The sequence below is a fragment of the Tribolium madens genome, unplaced genomic scaffold (assembly GCF_015345945.1).
Source record: "Tribolium madens isolate multiple individuals breed KSU strain unplaced genomic scaffold, Tmad_KSU_1.1 Scaffold_96;HRSCAF=242;Tcas5.2_LG5, whole genome shotgun sequence".
Classification (NCBI taxonomy): domain Eukaryota; kingdom Metazoa; phylum Arthropoda; class Insecta; order Coleoptera; family Tenebrionidae; genus Tribolium; species Tribolium madens.
Genome location: NW_025401068.1, coordinates 6235287 through 6256317, shown reverse-complemented (window position 1 = coordinate 6256317; position 21031 = coordinate 6235287). Strand labels below are relative to the sequence as shown.

Sequence of the window (21031 nt, the reverse complement as noted above, 5' to 3'; positions counted from 1 at the left end):
ATAAAAATAAATATGAAAAACGGAAGAAACTAGCTATTTGTAACAAAATTAAAAGTAAATCAAAAATTTTGTTAAGGTAATGAAATACATGGGAACACATTTTTTTCTCTAAAATTTGCTTAGTGTCATTTTGCAAACTATTTAATCACCATTTAATAATCTATACTCATTGAAGAAATTTTCACAAAAAGACAGTTTTGAAGAAACGTGTGTCTCTGAGTCCGGATCAACTTCCTAAATAAGGGTCTTTCGACATATTACCTGCTCCCCAACTAGTTAGCCGAAAACACTATTGCAACAAAGCACAGTGTGAGCAGAAAGTTAGACTGGTGAATAGTTTTTTCCCCGGGTGTACATTTTTACAATTCTTTCTATCCTCGTATTGTATTTCGAATCGGCGTCGCTTTTTATTTAAGAAATTTCCCTCTGGTAATGACGATGTTGATTATCGCCGGATTGTGCGCGTCCGGAATAAATCCCGTTTTTATCGAGGACCCCAGCCGTATTAATAAATCAAGACAGCGGCACAGCACCGCCAGAGAAAATAACTCAAACTCGTGAAAATAAAACCGCCAAAAGCACAATTCTGGAACCACCTCTTGAATTATTTTGTTTATGCTGGTGGTTGTAAGTCGTCACAAGCAGGGAGTGTAATAAACGGGTCAAGAGCTAAACCGTGGATCGCTCTGCTGTTGCATTATGGAGATCCGGTTGATCTCAAAAGAGCTTCCTCAAGGTGGGCGAGCTTTGTTCCATACCAACCGCGCTTTGCACGATAATTAACGTCTTAGATTTTTGATTATTTGTGTGCGAAAGCTTAATTAAGAGCGAATGTGGCGAGCCATTTTTCAACTTTGTTTCGCATTTTTACAAATGGTTTTGATTGTGATTTACTCTGACGCGGAAAACTAATGGTTTTTGAAATATCTATCAGAGTAATTAAGAAAAATGGATTCTTGGGCTTTTTCCTTTTTAATAACATTGCTTTTAGTTTGAGAGTTATACATACATTTATTTTTCTGTCATTTGAGAAGATGCACAAGGAAAAATTCATTTGGTAAAAAATTGTAAATTATATCTTGCTTGAAGCTCGATTACTGTAATCTAGTACCGCAAAACAGTGATAATGTTAATCACACAATTCGCGAATTCCCAAAAATAAAGTTTAAATTTTAATTCTTTTAGCTGCAGCTAAATATTGAAACGTAATTTATTAATCAATGATGAAATCAGAGGGAGGTAGCCAGCAAGTTAATTAAACGGCAAACACAAACAATAAACTGAAAGAAAATCCAGCGAAAAATTAAAATTAAAAAGGGGAATTCAATCCGTCCAAGACGGCGCCACCCCCACCGTCCATTACCCCATAATTATTCATTACAGTAATGCTTCCGTTGCGTAAATCAAAAACTTTTCTAATTTCGTCCGATCGCAAACGCACACCTGACTTATCTCAGGTCCTCGTAAAACCATCGAAATTTAATCTTTTACGCTTCGCTCGTAAACAGCGACACGCGAAATCTCTCCTCCCATTTGTCGTAAATTTCGGAAAAATGTGCAATGATACGGCGCGTTTTAATAAATTAAAAGATTTCCATCGATTTATTGCGAACATACACAACGCCGAAAATTGAGTTTGAACCGCGAGGGTTTTTAATTTTCAACACGTTTTTAACGGAAAATGAGTACACACGACCAGATATAATAAAGAAATTAATGGCCTCAGCTGAATCAACAAACATTAAACGGAAAAAGCCGCGGGCGAGAGACCGCCAGAGAGTTGGCACAATTGTCATTATTAAGGGCAGAAAATTAAATAACTTTTTAAATTATTATACTTGTAAAGCGACAATATGTTAATAATAAGTAAAAAAATTCACAAAATTCAATTATTCGGCATACTGCAACAAAATTAGGTACTCTATAAGAAAGCAGATTTAAATATTTGTTTTTTAACTATTTCGTTTGAACAAATTTGAAAGTTTCTTATCTTAGAAATAACAAAAACAAAGCAAGTTTTGGGCAACCAGTAGACTGTGACAAGTTTGACAACTGGGGGAAAGGACGTTTTTCTGCAAACGTCACAAAAGTGACCACTTTTATGACTAAATGACACAGGTAAAAGTTTTACTTTTCAGACATGGAGTAAAAACACTGTTTTTACGCCTAGGCGTTTTCACTTTTACTTGACACTTACTTTRACATTTACCACTGTTGTCTCTTTCTTGTCCCTTTCGCTTTTTCAGCATTTTCTGGAGAGGTACAAGGTAGATTATCAGCATTCGACATTTTGCACTATAAACTACACCAGTTATTCACCAGTTAAATCAATCAACACTTTCGAAATCTCAACACAAATTCCGAAACTGACGCGTGACATTTGTTATGATTTTATTACAAAACGTCCTGATTATTGAGGTGATTTACTTGATTATTGGTGTGTTGCTCTTTTCGTTGCATCTGAATCGTTTGCAGATAAAATAGTATATGTTATTTGGAGTAAAAGTGAGTTTATGTGGCTCAGCTGAATCCATTTACCTCACTCGTTGCCGTTCGGCAAAATGAACGTTCAGCTTCGCCACATAAACAATCACTTTTACTACTAATAACATAATCTAATATTATTGATAAAAATGCATAAGTAAAAATATTTTTTTAATTATTATTATTGCAATTAAATTATTATAAATGTAAATAAGTATCACATTGTATAATTTTTTAGCTGTAAATGCACGTTTTGCAATTTAAGGACTGTAACTGCATATTTTACCTGATACCAAATAGAACCTTTCGAAATGCTGTTTCTAAGAGGATAGCGCCGCAGAGAAAAATGCCATGCATAAAAGGTAAGATACTAGGAAAAAATGTTAAAAAGAAATCTAAAAAAAATTTGAAATTATGAGAGTTCAAATTTTGCATTTTGACTCTTTGTATTTCTGTTGAAAAAAGAATTTAATAATAATTAATTAATTAATAAAACTATTCCAGGTTTTTTTGGTACAGGCTATTAGAAGAAAAAACAAGAAAACTGTATCCTAAATTGTAACTCTGTTTAATGTTATTTGTGGCTTTTATTGGCAAAATTTTTGTACCTTTACTAAATAATTATAAAAAAAACATATACAAAATCATCAGTATCATTAAATTGACAGAAAAAATGTCAAATGTCAAAAAATAAATGCCAGATAGAATTTTTTAAACATTGTTTCCATGTTTCTGGTACCTTATCCTTACTTGAAACTTTTTCTGGGGCGCGACACACCCTGTATGTGTGCATAAATAAAACATAATAGTTTCGTCAGACTCATTTCCAAAGTTAGATGCGGTAGTCGAAAAAATTGGTTATCTATTCAGTTGCTGGTCTTTACATTTCAGCTTCTAAATGGTTAAATAAATGAAATTAGTCGCGATATTGTATCTAAATGTAATTTCAGAGTGTGATTTGATCATTTCCTTTTTTTCGCAAGCAGCTCCCCGTCTAAAAGAAAATCAAATTTACGATTGCTCGAATCCGTGACCATCTTACGGCAATAAATTAAATTGTAGCGAAACTTTGAAAACGCAGTTATCCCTAAAATCCGGGCGAAATAATCCGAAATTGTTATCATTCTAGATTGACGCTGTAATTTTTTAATACATCATCGCTGTCACATGCAATCCTAACCCGGAATTCGGCCTGGCGTCGATATTCCCGCCGTCGAGGTGATAAAATTTGCAAATTATTCCGTGCAGCACAAAACCTGTCTCCGGAATTTAATGCGGTTGAGGCGGCATAAATCTGGAACGAGACCGATGCAGAAATGCCACTGGAAAATAAATAAATCCCGATGTGATCAGGTCCGCTGTCTTCCGGGAGATATCTGGAGCATAAATCGCGTCGCCTTTGCTGCTTTTGGGTGGCACACCTGTGGCGTTGCTGACGTGACGCGAATTGACTGCAACGAATCAAAAGTCGACTTGTGGCAAAAGTCGCGATATTTTCAGCACGTGATCAATTACAGTGAAAAAAAGAGAGTGATGTATGGCGGCTCGGGGATTTACCGGAGGACTCAAGAGGAGGGTGTTTCGCGTGTTGGCGGGTTTTTTCCAACAAACTGCCAACAATTACTGACTTCATTTATTGCGAACTTGTCGGAAATGGCGAAGGAGGAAGATATATCGAGATGGGGGCGGCTACGCACGACTACTCAAATAATCATGRGAAATTCAATAAGAGAAAAAAAAACAGTTTGGGGCGTTTAGAACGCCTTAAAATAGCCAAAACAGTGATGTTTGAGTCTTTTAATGGTTCCAAGGACGATTAGGATTCAAAATCATGTGAAAAGCAATCTGCAACGCAATCCGTCTCTCGGGGTTGTCAAAGGATAGTTCTATTGTTTCGCAATGTAATATAGAGTTTCTCCTCAAGACTAATTAACTAATTCTGCTGCGATTGCCCGGGCCCTATTCAAAGTGTGGAGTTCACAGACCATTTCGGTTATTAATTATCTTCGGGGTAGTTCGTCTATTAAATTCCGAGATTTTCTGCCACTCGCAATTAATTTACTTATCGAGATAAAGAGCAAGTGTCTCTCATTTTTTATTGCGACAATCAGATTAATTAACATCATTTTCAAGTCGAGTGGTAAAACTCGGCAATTTGGAATTTCTAGCTATAGAATTTCGAAACTAGTTCCATAATCCAAAGTTTCTAAGCTTTCAAAGTCACTTCGAACTTGGAGGACTCATTAAGCATTTACCTGCGCCGCAATGCGCCATCAAGATCTTTTTTTCGAAAAAACAAAACCACAGAGTTGTTTAAATTTTGATTCACGTTTCGCTATTGTATCTGTATCTATTACAAGTAATAAAATTGCAGAAAATATAATAATTTAACTCTTTCATTAAGTGCAATTATGTAATTGCTTTGTTACCTGAATAAGTTTATAATTTGCAATACTATTAAACAGTTCAATTGATTTTAAGGAAATTCAATTTTTTTTTTTAAATATCAAAAGGTATATATACCTACTAGAAATAAATTATAAGTCTCGCACAAATATGTTGTGATAAGCTGTACATAACAAAATGTTATCCAACATTTTTTTTTTAATTGCTTAATAAAATCTCTGAGTTTTGACATTTTATTAAAATGAAATCTTATTGGCTGTACCTACAAAGACGTTTTTCGCATTGCTCTGATGCTCTCGAAAATTTAGAAAATGTTGAATCTTGCTACTTTATTAAGCTAGGAGCTATCCGAATTTCGTCTTGCAGGTCGCCACTCGCCCCAATTTGCAATTTCGCATTTGCATTTAATTTTCGAAAGGACGTGCTGAATATGGAACATGTAAATCCATTAACTCGGACTATAATCTCTGCCGGAAGAAAAATCTCCATCAATTTGCCCGTAATCGGCATTTTTGGGGAGCCCACCCATTCAACCCCCGGATTATTACACATTGAAATTGTTTCAGTTCTGGGCTGCATACGTCCCTTGCGACTCTCAGTACAAGGACGCTGTCCAGCTCACCTTGGAGCAAATCGACGTCATCCGGAGGTTCACCGAGCTGTACCACCCCCGTCTCACCCTCTGCACATCTTCCGAAGGTAATACTCCGGTGCAAAAATAACATTAATTGTTGACGTTTGTGCTACCTACTCCCTTCCCAATGTTTACACGACGAAATCTCAACAAGGACGTTTTAGCGAAAGAGCCGGGATGAGTGCGCGACTAAATAAGGAGCTTTTAAAGAAAAGTGACAGTTGAGGGATTTTCATTACGCGGCCTTCAGGTTCACAAATCCAACTTTAATCCAGACACTGATAAGGTTTTCACGCTCGCACCTACCCACACTCTGAAACATGGCGGATTTACGCCGATGTGAAGTGTGTCATCAAAGGGGAGAAGAAATGAAAGAGCGATGGTGCATGAAATGCACGCCGAGGAGGGATACAAGGTTTCACAGTTATGAAGTTTGAAAAAATGAGCTCTTGTGTGGAATTCGAAGAGCAAAAAATTTAAAAATAAATCAGCCACTGAGAAGAAAATTTTATTCATGATGGAGATTCTATAAAATAGCGATTTATATATTCTAAGAAAAAATATATTAATCTTGTCGAGATATTTGTAACTAATAAGAATGAATACGAGAAGCTAATTATCCCTTTTTCTCAAATCAAATTCTCAATAGAAATATTTTTCAATATAATATCTTCCGTCGACTTATTAAATTAAGAGTTCCATTTTTCCTCGACCATCCCTGAGACCCGTCCAATTTCCAGATCCGGACTTAGGGCATCCGGTCCGGTTCGTTCCAATTTCCTTCGGAGGCACCCCATCTTTACAAGCCCACCATCATTTATTATTTTCTGCATCGCAGACATCAAATCGGCTTACAAACGACATCAACTGTGTTCWYTGATCGGAGTTGAAGGGGGCCACTCTCTAGCCGGCAGTTTGGCAGTTCTCCGCACCCTCTACCACGTCGGGGTCAGATATCTCACCCTTACATCCACCTGTAATACGCCCTGGTAAGATAAAAACTAATTAAAAAATTAAGACTAAGGCGGAATGAGATTTATAGCGGCACAGAGGGAAATTAATTAAGTTTTTGTGTGAGAAAATTATTTTTCTTTTGTGTTTTGTTAAATAAATAATTTATTTTTTGGAATTAATTCTTGTTGCAGGGCTGATTGTTCTTACGCAGATATGCCGGGGAGAAAGCCGGAACACGGCGGGCTCACCACTTTCGGAAAGGTAAAATTAGTAACAACTGCGATTGCAACCCGGACTAATCCGGGAAGGATTTGTTAAATTTTTAATTAGAAAGGGCGTCGTGTGAAGATGAGAGTTAATAATACAAAACGGAGAACCGCAGGGGATTTTTTACTGGGTTGGACTGTCATAAAATCCAGTTTTTTAACGCGATTAAAAAATTTAAATATAATCATTTTGATGCGTTGTCAAGATATCTCCCTGAAAGACGAGTGATTTTATTAAATTCCGTCGCAGCTGTCGCATTCAAGTGCTAATACGAATCAGTTTTTGTATTCAACTCGGTCAATTTAATCACTGGAATAATCTTAATGAAGCAATTGAGTCATTGCGAGTAGATTATTCGCAAGTAAAGTGAGTTATGGTCCGATGAATGGACGTATTCACTTTTTCCTTTTAGTTGCCATTGGAGGATAAATCCGGGATCCGTTTGGATGCGAAGGACATTTATTAAAGACGGCCGAGATTAACCCTGTCAACCAAACAGACCAGCTTTGTGACATCCAATCGACAAAGCCGAAAATTTCTTGTACAATGCCCATCTTCCACGTTGAAATCCCTCGTGTGAGAGGCGGAATTCGCACATTGTGAGGGGGAAACGCGAGATGCTTGCAAAAGAGATGTGGATTCTTTAAGATTTCTAAACGATTTTTTTTTTTCAAAGTTTAGCTCTCATCTACCTTGACGCAACCCTTTCGTCAGTAATTAAATTCGCTCTCACGGCCTTAAGTCCGCTCCCATTTCGTCATTGTGCCCCCCTAATTAGTCTACTTCAATGTTTTAGAGCGTCGTAAAGGAGATGAACCGTCTGGGCATGATAGTAGACTTATCGCACGTTTCTGTGCGTACTATGTGGGACGCTTTGGAAGTGTCCAAAGCTCCGGTGATATTCAGTCATTCGTCCGCTCACGCACTTTGCAACTCGACCCGGAATGTCCCGGATGCCACTCTGAGGAAACTCGCCCTCAATAAGGGCGTCGTCATGGTCAACTTCTACACCCAGTTCCTTACATGTAAAGATGTGGCAACGGTTGCAGACGCCGTCGGTAAGGACCACCGGAATTTGGTTCCGGGCGATCAATAAGAGCACAAACACATTCATCACCAATTTGCAAATGCACTAATACACTTTTTCCATTTAGCGCACATAAATCACATCCGGGAAGTGGCCGGTGTGGATAACGTGGGGCTAGGGGCCGGATACGATGGGATCAACTAGTAAGTAGGTCCTTTAGGTTTGAATTTTCCACTTTCATATTCTTGAAATTTTTCAAATGAGATGGAATTTATCTTTTGTTGGACTTGGATTTTTAGAGAAAAACTATTGTATTATACAGGGTGCGCCAGAACTTGCGCCCCAGAGAAAAATGGCATATAAGGTAAGATACCAGGAACATGGAAAAAATGTTAAAAAAATTTCATCCATAAAAATTTCGAAGTTATGAGAGTTTGAATTTTGCACTTTGACTCTATTTATTTCTGTTGGAAGAATAATTTTTCAAGTTTTTTTTGCTATAGGTTATTAGACGAGGAAACAAGGAAGCTGTATTCTAAATTGTATCTCTGTTCAATGTTATTTGTGGCTTCTATTGGCAAAATTTTTGTACCTTTACTAAATAATTGTAAAAAAACATATACAAAATCATCAGTATCGTTAAATAGACATAAAAAAATGTCAAATGTCAAAAAATAAATGTCAAAATTTTTTGACAGATAGAATTTTTTAAACATTTTTTCCAGGTTTCTGGCATCCTATCTTACTTGAATTTTTTCTCTGGGGGGCGAGTTCTGGCGCACCCTGTATATATTTCATTATACATTATTTTTGCATATGATGTGAGAGTAGTTTTTGTGCAAAATTGTTAAAAGAACTTGTGATTTATTTATCCTATCTTCTGAACGCAACTTATACCAGTTGGCGAGTTCTGAAGCATCCTTTAGGTACATCAAATTTGTCCGATTAATAACACCTAAACCCTCTCTTCCCTGGGGCTATTGTCCGCCGCGTTTTTTCTTTCGCTCTTCATGTGATGGAAGTAGTACGTAGGCCCCTAGTGAACACAGCTACTTTTTAAGGAAAACACCCCGATTTTCAAGGGTAAACAGAAAAGCAGAAAAAATCGTGAAAACACCCCCGTTTTTAAAGCCAGCATAAACCCATTTTTGAAACTCGATGACCTGTGGTAATTTAGATCTCATAATTAATTAATACAAACCCGGTTCGTTAGACTTCGGATAAATATAACTTCAAGTTTCCTTCTAAAATAAAGAATAATCCATTAGTTGGACCAACATCATCTGATTTACTTATAGCAGTAATTTCATAGCACTTATCAACCTTTAAATCAAATAATTTAWTTTTTTTTGGTTCTGTCATCGTCCTCGACTCTGGGCTGGCCTTGCCAGTCATAATAAGAATTCATCAATTTCCGTTAAAGTGGACTTTTTCTAGGTATTTCTCTCTGGGAAGATAATTAAAATTAATTATATAAATGCAATAACTGTCTATAAAATTTATAAATCAACTTATATTCTTCAATTCTTTCTCATATTTTTAACCTCTTATCTAAGATTTATATTACCCCCGCACCAAGAGATAAACAAACTAGTGGAGGTAGGGCTAACGAAGATAATCCCGATGCACTAAATAATAATTTAAATAATAATAATTTCTCCATAAATACAAGCGTTTTTGTAGATATTTTTCCATTTATAACATATAGATAATATATTATTTTTAATTACATTCAAATATTTAAATAGCATTATCATCGACGGGTGCGGAGCACAAATCAAAAACGGTTCACGAGTGAGCAAAGGCGAATCTTTTCTCATTTAACCTACACGGTATCTGTTTAAAAGAATATAATATATCATAAAATTTTTTGCTTCTGTTTACATTAATTATTACATATATACATTAATGACCACATAAAACAGAAGAATTCATTTGCAATTGAGTGCTATTCCACGCAATATTTTTTCCGCTACTTAACAAATATTTTTAAATTTTTTCTGGCGGAGAGATTCCAAAACTGCCAAAATATAAAATATTTCTTAAATATGGTTTGTTTATGTAACATACCCAGTGTGAGCCATAACAATTAGAGGATTGAAAATTAATTATACCTGATTCATCTTTTCTAATTTTTTTTGGTAACATGTCAATTGCAAAAACACCTCGAAAATTTTTCTCATTTTTCATAATATCAGATATTATATTACTTAACCCCTTTTTCCTATCAATTTTATTCCTTGTCCATATGTCTTCGGCTTTTTTGTGTTTTTTTATTCTTTTTTATACCATCTCCAAAGGCTTTTTGTGCTAATTTAGTACCTGCATAACCAGCTGCACCTAATCCCAATGCTTTGGCTACAGCTAATGCTGCAGGAATTAAAGCAGGTAAAAATCCACCTATCTCTGTTGGAGAAAATTTTATATCACAATATTTTTTCTTTTCTTTTTTATATTTTTTAATTTCATCAATCTGTTTTTCTCTTAATTTAATAGTTTTATTAGGTCTTTCTGTTAAATAGAATCTTATATTACAATCTATTCTTCTTTCTTTACAACTTTGGAGTTTCTTTATTTGATTGGGTGATAAATATACTCTATAATCATTCATTGTCTTCGGCTTTGCCTCTGAGCTGGCGCTGCTAGTCTTTGACTCAGTCATTTATTTAATTAAAAACTCTCTACTTCATTTCCAAATAAATCTTTTCATCTATGATATTCATATTTGCAATTCCTTTAAATTCAACTACAACATATACAGGCTGTTCCGTCTAAACCCCACTTTAGAAGTATTGGGAGTTGGAATAATTGTATTTATTTGAAAATTGCTACATAGTCATAAACTATTAAGTCCTCCTAAATAAAAATATTTTCAAGATGCAGGCACTTCCGGTTATACCGGAAGTCGGTCTCAACTTTCTTATTTTAAATGGAAAGGTATATTTTTTACTGCGTTATTGGATTAATCGGGTTATTTTAAGGGAGTTTTCATCAGCTTTCCCTATACCTAAATTTAGCCGTTTTTGAAATATTTGGAGTTTTTCAAAAATTTTTGGATTTGCACCTTCCACTTTAAAAACCGGTAACTTTGCCATTTTTTAAAATTTTAAATTCGGTTTTTTGGCGTTTGAAAGAGAAAGCTTAGATCCTTTTTCTGGTGTTTTCAAATTTTGAAAAAAAAATAGCATATCCCAAAATTTTAAGGTTACTTTTGTAATAATTCAAATACTCATAACTCAATTTTTTCAAATGAAATACCCCAATTTTTATTTTACTAAATAGAAGAGAATTTAATTGTGCATTGATCTGTATTAACATTCCCTATACCTAAATTTAATAATTTTCAAGTTATGGCCTTTTTTGAATACTACAGAAAATTTATTACTAGCCATACCCGTTTTCACATAGTTTGCTATGGAAATCAAAAATGTCAAAATTGTTTCTCAGAAAACGTCGACAGTGACTTATTATTTGCCAAATAGTGCCAAAATATGGAGAATCAAAGTTATGCAAATTTAATTATTATTGATAGGTTCTACCATCCAATCATTATTTAAAGCTAACAAATGGGAAAAATTTATTTTTGTTTAATGAACGTTATCATAATTTTGTTACACTCTCCATAAATACAAATAAATTAATTAAATCTAAGTTTGAGTAGCTTTGACTCTCCATATTTTGGCACCACTATTTGTCAAATAATAAGTCACTGTCGACATTTATTGAGAAACAATTTTGACATTTTTTATTTCCATAGCAAACTAGACGAAAACGAATGTGGCTAATAACAGATTTTCGGCAGTCTCAACAATAAGTCACCATAACTTAAAAATTATTAAATTTAGGTATAGGGAATGTTAATACAGATTGATGCAGAATTAAATTCTTCTCCATTTAGTAAAATAAAAATTGAGGTATTTCATTTGAAAAAAATGAGTTATGGGTATTTGAATTATTACAAAAGTAACCTTAAAATTTTATAATTTGTTAATTTTTTTTTCAAAATTTGAAAACACCGAAAGAAAGATCTAAACTTTCTCTTTCAAACGCCAAAAAAACGAATTCAAAATTTTAAAAAATAGCAGAGTTACCGATTTTTAAAGTGGAAGGTGCAAATCCAAAAATTTTTGAAAAACTCCAAATATTTCAAAAACGGCTAAATTTAGGTATAGGGAAAGCTAATGAAAATTCCCTTAAAATAACCCAATTAATTCAAAAACGCAGTAAACAATATACCTTTCCATTTAAAATAAGAAAGTTGAGACCGACTTCCGGTATAACCGGAAGTGCCGCCATCTTGAAAATATTTTCATTTAGGAGRACTTAATGGTTTATGGCTATGYACCAATTTTCAAATAAATACGATTATTCCAACTCCCAATACTTCTAAAGTGGGATTTAGACGGAACACCCTGTATATAGTAATTAACATTTTGATAATCTTTTAATGTCCAATTAACTTCTAGTTCAGATGATTTTGTTTTACTAAATGAATTTTCATCATTTTCTTTTGTTACATCAAAAGCAATAACTAAATAGAGGTTACAAAAATCTTTATAGCTAACGCACGTACCTTCATCCAAATCTTTTTTATAATTACATGAGAGGAATGCGGCATACAAACGTTGTAAATCCTCATTATTCACCTGATATTCATAAGTAGGATGTTGGGTACCATTGATTTTAATATTTATTCTTTCTAAATTCATATTATCAAAAATCATCATTGTCTTGGTAAAATTATCATTTCGTTCAGCTCTAGAAAAAAATATAAAAACTCTAGATATTTTATTTTGATTATTTACAGTTTCCAATTCCAGAAGACCACAAATTACTACGGTAACAGTTAAGCGCATTCCATCCACAAAGAAAGTTAGATTTGCTAACTAATAATGAAGATAATATTTTTTTCAGTTTCTAATGAGGGTTTTACTATTGGCATCCACAATCTAATATCAGATATTTCATAATCATAATTTCCATCAACTTTAGCATGTAATATATTTTTCACTCTATTTTTATGTAATTCAATGCGAATTTTTCCATTCAAAACTTTGTTACAGTCTCGTATAAATCGGAAAATTTTAGATAAAGGAATAAATTTTGTAATAGTTTTTTCATCTTTTGTTAACAACCATCTCTCTAAATATTCTTTATTGAATGCAGAATTATTTGTGATTTTTGAAATAATAGTTTTTATATCAACGTCTAAATCTTTAATTTTTTCCGATTTATTTTGAGCATCATATTTGTATTGAGACGTATCTGCTGAATCTGCTGTGTTTGGACACCAACCAATTGTGATGCTGAAGTATCAGAAACATCTCCTGAAAATTCAATCAGATTTGAAATTAACCTAGCAACACCCACATAATTTGTTTCTTCTATTAATACCTCACATAGTCAAAATCATTTATCCCATTACTTGATATAGTTGCATAATTATTTGAACTGATTTTAATTTTAGATTTTACAAAAATATAAGCACCTGATAAATGTTTCCATCCGCTTATGTTAGTTTCGAGCGTATACTGATCAAGTTCTTTCACATTGATATTACTTTCTCTTATTTCATTCTAAGTATAACTTTTTCTTGATTCATCAATTACAGGCGTTTCATCAATACGCCATAAATTGTCTACAACGCTTTCCATTTATTTAAATAAAAAGAAGTCTTTTTGGAAACCTCAGTCTTCGGCAGATTTTTAATAATTTCCTTTGATTTTTTAGTTAATCGATTCGCTTTGCTCATTGACTTAACCTTTTTCAATCCGTCACCTTGTAAATGTTCATTCAACGATTTTTCTTTCATTTTGTTTAGAATGGGATTTATAATTTCCTCTTTATATGTAGAAAATGGCGGTGATTTTACATATGTAGACGCTATATTTTTAAGACCTGAAGTTACACCTTGAATAATATCCTCTTTATTATTTTTCCATAAAGGTTTTAATATATTACAATATAAAAAGCCTAATGCTGGCATAGCAATTTTTTTTATAGATTGAAAAATATTTCCACTTCTAATATCTCTGTAATATTTAAGACTAAACCCATATTGTTTCGGACATAATTGTTTTCTATGAAGGACAAGTACCATTTATTCTACAAGAAAGACAGGGAAGGCCTGCCCGGAGTTGAAGACGAAGAATATCTAGAACAACATTTAAGCACTCTCCATTAAAGTTTATCAATTGATTTAGCTGATTTGTAACGGAAATGCGAATATTAAATATACAGGGTATTTCACGAGTGATAATGAGCCTGACGGAATTGAAAATACAACCCACAATACATTTGCAAAGTTAACGTGGATATTTTAGATATCGCATTGTTTGAAAAACCGAATTATGAATCCACGATAGCTTTGCTTCGATAATTTTATTTGTCACAACCATGWCAAAACWGACATTAGCAAAATTTCAAAATGCATTCGAACGATGAGAAAACAGATCTGATTTTCATTTATGACGAATTTGGGAAAAATACTTCTTTTGTAAAGACAATGTTTCCTGTATAGAAAAGCTCCAAAAAGGCTTGAAAGTGTTTTCCAATGGTAGATAGACAATAACCTTAAAAATTGTGTTTCCAGTCTTGTCAATTTCTTTGTGTCAGTCACGCGATAAATATGTTTTATTAATTTTAAAATTCATAATCAAAATCCATGAAGCCTATGCAAATGTATTGCTGGCTGCAGTTCAAATGTGGTCAGGCACTTGTGAAATACCCTGTATAATTCGTACGATTAATTGGTAAATATTTCGGATGTGTTGGTTCAATATTAATTAAAGATCTAGGTGAAATATTTGGATAYAACATCACTTTTAAGATTAGGGAGCAGTGAATCAAGATTTGATCAATATCTTTGGTAATATTACCAATTTTTGTTGCATAGTTTATTCCTTTTTTATATATTTTTTATCAAATCTTAAAAGCTCATATACCTATCTTACCGTGGGAAAAGTGTTTTCCTTAAAAAAGTAGCTGTGTGCACTATGGGCCTACTTACTACTGATGGATTTGCACAATTAAACCCCAATACCTGTGCTTAACATTTGACAAATATCACGCGCAGTTGTGCCGAATGCCATTAATTAGAGGACAAAGTGTCCACTTAAGCGAGATCGATTTATCAAATTTCCGACGTGATAGCGGACAATTTTTAATTAAGTGTGAATATCGTACTCAATTGTGCTTAAATTGGGAGCTCGACGCTTGAATGCCTGGAAGCTTCGATCATTAAAGAGAACAAAAGTTTGGCACACCTGACGAAAAATCTGCCACCGATGCACTAAGGGAAATACCGCTTCATTACTTTTCAATGCTCGGTTGGCCAAACTGCGACATGCAAAACCATAAATTTCCGCCAATGCGATACATACTTACACTACAATACACATGCAACGAAACACAAGTTCAGGTTGGGTGCATTTAACAGGAAATTCCGACGATTTCACCACTAATGGCGCTACTTATTCAAAAGAGAATTGCCACAGATAAGAATGCTTCATAATTTTGCCAACAATTCTTTTACCAGATTTCCTCGTTTCTTGTACAATGTTGTGTATTGTCAGTTGCCAGCACCTGCGCGAATTGTACAAATTGCATAATGTGAGTTTACTCTCCGGATTTGCATTTAACATTTTGGCACCTTCTTTACTTGCAAACTCGTGTAAACTATAAAGTTTCTCAACTTTGGGGAGTTGACGGCATTAAGCCACGAATTGCAACACTGTATGACTCTGGCTTATTACTTGCTTTAATTACGGTTTGAGTTTGGACTAACATAAAATATAAATTTGCAGTGTTCCCCAAGGGCTTGAGGATGTCTCTTCATACCCCACTTTGTTCGCCGAACTCATAGGCACCGGAAAATGGAGTGTGGAAGATTTGAAAAAACTCGCCGGATTGAATTTCCTGCGAGTGTTGCAGGATGTAGAGAAAATAAGGGATGAATTTAAAAAAGCTAATATCCCGCCGTACGAAGATGTATTGTTGCCGCGACCGAAGAGTAACTGTACTTCCCAGGATTGATTATATCTTGTTGTAGTTTGGGACATTGATTGTTTTATAAATTGTAAAATAAAATTTGGTGCTAAAGAGGTGGCCGAATCAAAAAGAAGGGACGTTAATAGTTATATAATGTTATGTTTTACTAGGAAATATTGTAATAATTAGGTAATTAAGGAGACCTTGGTGGAAAAATTTCGCTTCGAAATTAGTTTGTAGAGATGAAACAGAACGTCGCAAGTCGTTCGAACCTTTACATACATATAGCTTAAGTTTGTGATACCTGAACCTTTTGTAAAATTGTATATTTTAAATATTTTTGTGTACGTTATTGTACGATTTTGTTTGGAAACCTTATGTGTTCATAAATGTACTAATCCAAACACAACCAATGACTGATAGACTATCCTAAATCTTATACCTACCATCATAACCATTAGATAGATTAAAATCGATGAAAATTTTAATGAAAACACTGCTATGCATGATGGAAACGGAATTTACTACATTTTATGAATATCGTTATTAAATTTAATGGTATTCATAAATGTAACCACTTATTGATTTTTAGCAATAATTTCTAAAATTCTATAGATTAGATTTTGCGATATTTCATTCAAACTAATACGAATGTGTCTCGTAAAAATGCTTGTAATGGATATTCGTTGACATTCTTAAAGAGTTTTATTACGTCTGGAGAAATTGTGAAATACATAGGACCAATTTCTTACTGTTTATAACTGTTTTATGTGTACATAAAGATTGCTAATATTATTATCCAACATATCATAGAGATAGGGGGCCGTTATTCTTATTACAGCAATATAACAAAAAGTATGTGTTTATTTAATACATTTATGTTTCCTGTGTTTTGTGTACTAATAAATTTTTATAACTGCTTTCAATAACTTCATTATTACAACCCAATCTCCGGAATCAAGATTCAATTTTAGCGCTCAAATGACATACAATTTTTACTTTTAACTAGTTTTAACAACCAAAATTATTAAATGCATGCATTAAATGTGTTTATGTGTTTTGTTGTGCTTCACAATTCGAGAAATTGATGAAAAAAAATTGTTAAATACAAAATTCAAATACGAACACGTGGTTCCGGTTAATCTCTTGCATCACTTCCGGTCATAAAACCAAATGTCAAATGTCAACACTTTTAATCTGAGATTTTAACCGATAGTTGTAAGCAGAATTAATTATGTACCGATATTTTTTAAAATTACGTCCGGTGTTGTCACACAAGCTGAAGTCCAAATGTTCCTATAGCCAGACAACTCTCGACAAAATCGTAGCTGGTAATTATCTAAGTTTGAGGTTATGTCACATTTTTGTTTATTAAAAAATTTTAGGCAATATTTATAGTATTAAAGATGATGCTATTGTTGGAAGGCCACTTTATATGGACGCACAAGCTACCACACCACTTGTAAGTCAGTGACATTGGAAAATAATTTCTAATATTGGAGATTTTAGGACCCCAGAGTCTTAGACGCAATGTTACCTTACCTTACGTCATATTACGGCAATCCCCATTCGCGGACACATGCCTACGGGTGGGAATCAGAGGCTGCTGTTGAAAAATCGCGAAAACAAATTGCTAGTATTATAGGAGCTGACCCTAAAGAAATTATCTTTACATCTGGGGCTACCGAGAGTAATAATATTGCAGTGAAAGGAGTAGCGAGGTTTTATGGGGCGAAAAAGAAACACATTATTACGACACAAACTGTAATTTTATTATTTGTTTGTTACAATTGTGAAATTTGTTTTTTTAGGAACATAAATGTGTGTTGGATTCTTGTCGTGCATTAGAAGCTGAAGGTTTCAAAGTTACGTATTTGCCAGTCGGGCAAAACGGAATTATCAGTCTAGAAGACTTAGATAGGAGTATCACACCTGAAACGTCTTTAGTTTCTATAATGACCGTAAATAATGAAATAGGAGTCAAACAACCAATTGCCGAAATTGGGAGACTTTGTAAACAGAAAAAAGTTTTTTTTCACACAGATGCGGCTCAAGCCGTTGGTAAAATCTCACTTGATGTTAACAGTATGAACATTGATTTAATGTCAATTAGTGGACACAAAATATATGGCCCCAAAGGTAAAATACTAATCGTTGGCAACTCCATAATACAGTAAATTACAGGAGTTGGGGCTCTGTATGTGCGGCGAAGGCCTAGAGTTCGCGTTGAACCTGTTCAGAGTGGAGGGGGGCAAGAACGTGGTATCAGAAGTGGCACCGTTCCTACTCCCCTAGCTGTAGGAATAGGTGAAGCTTGTGCTATTAGTGAGAGAGAAATGCCTTCTGACCATGCATGGATGGAAAAGTTGAGCAAGAGATTAATTGATACGATTTTCGGAGCTTTGAGTCACGTGATCAGAAATGGGGACCCTGTTGAGACGTATCCGGGGTGTGTCAACTTGTCTTTTGCTTTTGTTGAAGGTATTTTATATTTGAAATCGGTTTATCGGATTAATGGGTTCTTTAGGGGAATCACTGCTAATGGCCTTGAAAGACGTGGCGCTTTCTAGCGGATCGGCTTGTACTTCAGCCTCTTTGGAACCGTCCTACGTTTTGAGAGCGATCGGGGCTGACGAAGACTTGGCTCACAGTTCAATCAGGTTTTTTTTTATTCATTTTGATTTCATCTAACTGTTTTCCTAGATTTGGGTTTGGCCGCTTTACGACAATGGAAGAAGTCGACTACACAGCAAAAAAGTGCATCCAACACGTGACCAGATTACGTGAAATGAGCCCCTTGTGGGAAATGACACAGGAGGGAATTGATATTAAGACCATCAAGTGGTCTCAACATTGAACATACCCAATGTAATAATTTTTCAACAATAAACTTTATTTTATCACAACAATAAATGTTACAGTACAAAATTACAATCTTCGTAAAAATTATTATTGTCATATGCTGCGTCTTGTCTCACGTGAAAATTTACAACATAATTGGCATTGGTTCGTTGCACGGAAATGGCAAACGGGTCAGTAGGGTGGAAAGTAAACGCCACCAGTCTTCGAGCTGAGGGGTACATCAGTCGTGTACCGCCGGCGAAAATCTGGAATTTTAAAAATCCCGAATCGCGACCGTAGAACCTGAAAAAATTAAGTCCGAATCTGTGAAACCCAACCGAATCGACAAAAACTTCAGTTTGGCCAATATTATAATAAAATAAGTTTCACTGTATTCAATATTAGGTACATCAAGCAAAAATATGTTAAATACAACAGTTTTTTTAATCACCAAACTGTGTGTAAAGTAGTCCAAATAAAAAGTTTCCAAATCAAAATAATTGTTATCAAAATTTAAACCTTCAGGTTGGCAGTATTGTTGTAAATGTCAAAGAGATTCAATTGTTTGAAACTTTTTTCCTTCAGTAATAGAGGTGTTTATGTGTGAGTTAAAACGTTAGTTTTTTCTGCCTCAAACAGGCATAAAAAGACTTAATTCACTGTGACAGTGTGGTAAGTAATAATTGTGTTACCTTATCGGATACTCTCCACATGTCTTTGGTCGTTCCATCACCGACACCCATTTGTCGTCATAACTGAACAACGACAAGTCCAGATAAGGCGAACTGCTGTAAGATTGGGCACTTATTGGTAATTGAGCTAAAAGTCTTTTGGTGGCTTCCGTTTCGCCACCGTATTTTGCACTAACTATTGTTTGTTTGAACCTGAAACCTCAATTGTGACAAAAAAGAGCCTTTCAAACCAGATTTTGGTACCTTTGCTGCAAAATCCTTGCATAAATGTTATTAGAGGGACTACAAGTGAATTGTGTCTCACAATTTACACACGCATTCCTAAACGAATCACAGAAATTCTCAAATAAGTGTAACAAATCCGTCGACGTGTTTTCATAAATTGCTAAAATTTTGCTTTCCTTCATACTGTAAACTATGAAAAAGGATGGTTGGGTGTTTGCGTCCGTGCATTTTAAAGTGACAACATCTTCGCTCGCGTATTTAATTAACAAATGATTTTCATCTAGGAGCTGCATTTTCCACAATTTCAGTGCGTTGTAGTTGCTGAAATGGTGGAAAAATTTGCGTATTTCCAGGGGACTATTGTCTCTTTTACTGATTGTAACTGCTCTTTTATACAAAAATGTTAGCAATCGGTGTTTTAAGGAGTTTATGCTGACGTCTCTGAAGGCCCTCTCATTTGAATATGCCAAGTCGTAGAAGTATGAGTCGTCCTCGAAACAAAATCTTCCGATTTTTCGGACGTTTACGAACATTCCGTCCAGAATTTGGAAAATGTGGATCACTTGGTGTTGGACTGAGAGTACAGCGAGGATGTCTTTGTACAAATAAAGACCTTGGTTGTGCGACAGGAAAATTTTGTCAACTTTGAACTGCCTCGAATCACATAATTTTCCTAGATGTAAATCAACTAAATGAAGCGTGTAGTTTTCCAAAGGCGAACGCGGGTTAGGAGTAACTGATTCATTATTTGTATAAATTTCATAAAAGTGTGGCCTGATTTCTTCCGGTATGAAGGCCGCCGAACCTATTATCACATATCTGCCGTCATCACTGAAAAGGCTACACTCACGATTAAGTTCCTCAGAGCCTTGGGTCACGTGTACCACATATTTTAACTAAAAACGAAATTTTTTGGTAATACTTAGTGGTAAAACGTACTTCCTTTGTACCTTAAAAATCCTGTCAAAAATTTTACTACTAATTTCTGAACGTTTTTCGGCATCACAGTTCTCAGTTTTGTTGAATAAGTCTGCCGCAGCTGCCGGCCCTCTGTAGGTGTAGACTTCGAGCGACGTTTGGTCCGACGAAAATGCTATGAAATATTTACCGTCGGGACTGAATTTTCGTAAAAAACAAGGGGGCTTTTCCACGTTTATCACAGTAAAATTGGGGAAAATGCACTGGTAGAATTGGCGAGCGGTGTGGAAGTGAGTCCCCGGTTTTCGGTACGAAAACGTTTCGCGATTTTTCAGACGTATTACGATATTCTGGGGGGCGATCTTCTTACGTTTAAATACATATTCGGTGCTACAAATTGGCGACCTTTCCATTATTTTGATATGTGAATTTCTAGGTTAGGTCATTTTAATATGTCAAAGCAGCAGTCACAAATGTCACAAACGCCAAGTTAATTAATTAATTACCAATCATTTATTGAATTAAATACAAAATAAAAATATCTTTCAATTTTTTTTTGTAATGTCTGATTCATTTTGTCGTATTTTTGCTGCA

General features: G+C 34.6%; 3 protein-coding genes across 4 annotated transcripts in view; 2 read left to right on the top strand and 1 right to left on the bottom strand.

Annotated features, from left to right (window-relative positions):
* The window catches only part of LOC123014001 (dipeptidase 1-like), a 91174-nt gene extending 74587 nt beyond the window's left edge, over nucleotides 1–16587 (top strand). Inside the window, exons 6-11 of the mRNA XM_044412886.1 lie at nucleotides 5457–5589; nucleotides 6363–6513; nucleotides 6670–6739; nucleotides 7542–7803; nucleotides 7900–7975; nucleotides 15578–16587. Of these exons, the coding sequence (XP_044268821.1) occupies nucleotides 5457–5589; nucleotides 6363–6513; nucleotides 6670–6739; nucleotides 7542–7803; nucleotides 7900–7975; nucleotides 15578–15806 (921 nt within the window). The 3' untranslated portion in view covers nucleotides 15807–16587. The remainder of the gene's footprint in view (nucleotides 1–5456; nucleotides 5590–6362; nucleotides 6514–6669; nucleotides 6740–7541; nucleotides 7804–7899; nucleotides 7976–15577) is intronic.
* A 310-nt stretch (nucleotides 16588–16897) lies between these two features.
* On the top strand, nucleotides 16898–19074 carry LOC123013511 (cysteine desulfurase, mitochondrial). 2 transcript variants are annotated; one of them, XM_044412067.1, is made up of 8 exons: nucleotides 16898–17092; nucleotides 17147–17223; nucleotides 17271–17525; nucleotides 17573–17900; nucleotides 17946–18242; nucleotides 18289–18421; nucleotides 18465–18629; nucleotides 18683–19074. In XM_044412067.1, exons 1-7 carry the CDS (start codon nucleotides 16996–16998, stop codon nucleotides 18616–18618), a joined length of 1341 nt encoding a protein of 446 aa, XP_044268002.1. In that variant the 5' UTR covers nucleotides 16898–16995; the 3' UTR covers nucleotides 18619–18629; nucleotides 18683–19074. The 2 variants fall into 2 exon arrangements, with proteins under 2 accessions (XP_044268002.1, XP_044268001.1); XM_044412066.1 differs by lacking the exon at nucleotides 18683–19074 and having other exon boundaries at nucleotides 18465–18670.
* On the bottom strand, nucleotides 18634–21018 carry LOC123013508 (DET1 homolog). Its single transcript, XM_044412063.1, has 4 exons — nucleotides 20470–21018; nucleotides 19538–20415; nucleotides 19295–19486; nucleotides 18634–18905 (listed from the first exon to the last, which is right to left on the bottom strand). The coding sequence occupies exons 1-4, from the start codon at nucleotides 20848–20850 to the stop codon at nucleotides 18677–18679; spliced, it is 1680 nt and encodes a 559-aa protein (XP_044267998.1). The 5' UTR covers nucleotides 20851–21018; the 3' UTR covers nucleotides 18634–18676.
* Nucleotides 21019–21031: the final 13 nt, after the last annotated feature.

What these genes read in the sequence shown, in the direction of transcription:
- LOC123013511 (XM_044412067.1), top strand. Translation starts at nt 16,996, where the DNA reads ATGTACCGATATTTTTTAAAATTACGTCCGGTGTTGTCACACAAGCTG. An exon ending in CACAAGCTACCACACCACTT is followed by an intron (nt 17,224 to 17,270) that starts GTAAGTCAGTGA and finishes TGGAGATTTTAG; the next exon opens with GACCCCAGAGTCTTAGACGC. An exon ending in TTGGCTCACAGTTCAATCAG is followed by an intron (nt 18,422 to 18,464) that starts GTTTTTTTTTAT and finishes CTGTTTTCCTAG; the next exon opens with ATTTGGGTTTGGCCGCTTTA.
- LOC123013508 (XM_044412063.1), bottom strand. Translation starts at nt 20,850, where the DNA reads ATGGAAAGGTCGCCAATTTGTAGCACCGAATATGTATTTAAACGTAAG. An exon ending in GCAAGGATTTTGCAGCAAAG is followed by an intron (nt 19,487 to 19,537) that starts GTACCAAAATCT and finishes TTGAGGTTTCAG; the next exon opens with GTTCAAACAAACAATAGTTA. An exon ending in TGTGGAGAGTATCCGATAAG is followed by an intron (nt 18,906 to 19,294) that starts GTAACACAATTA and finishes TAATTTTTTCAG; the next exon opens with GTTCTACGGTCGCGATTCGG.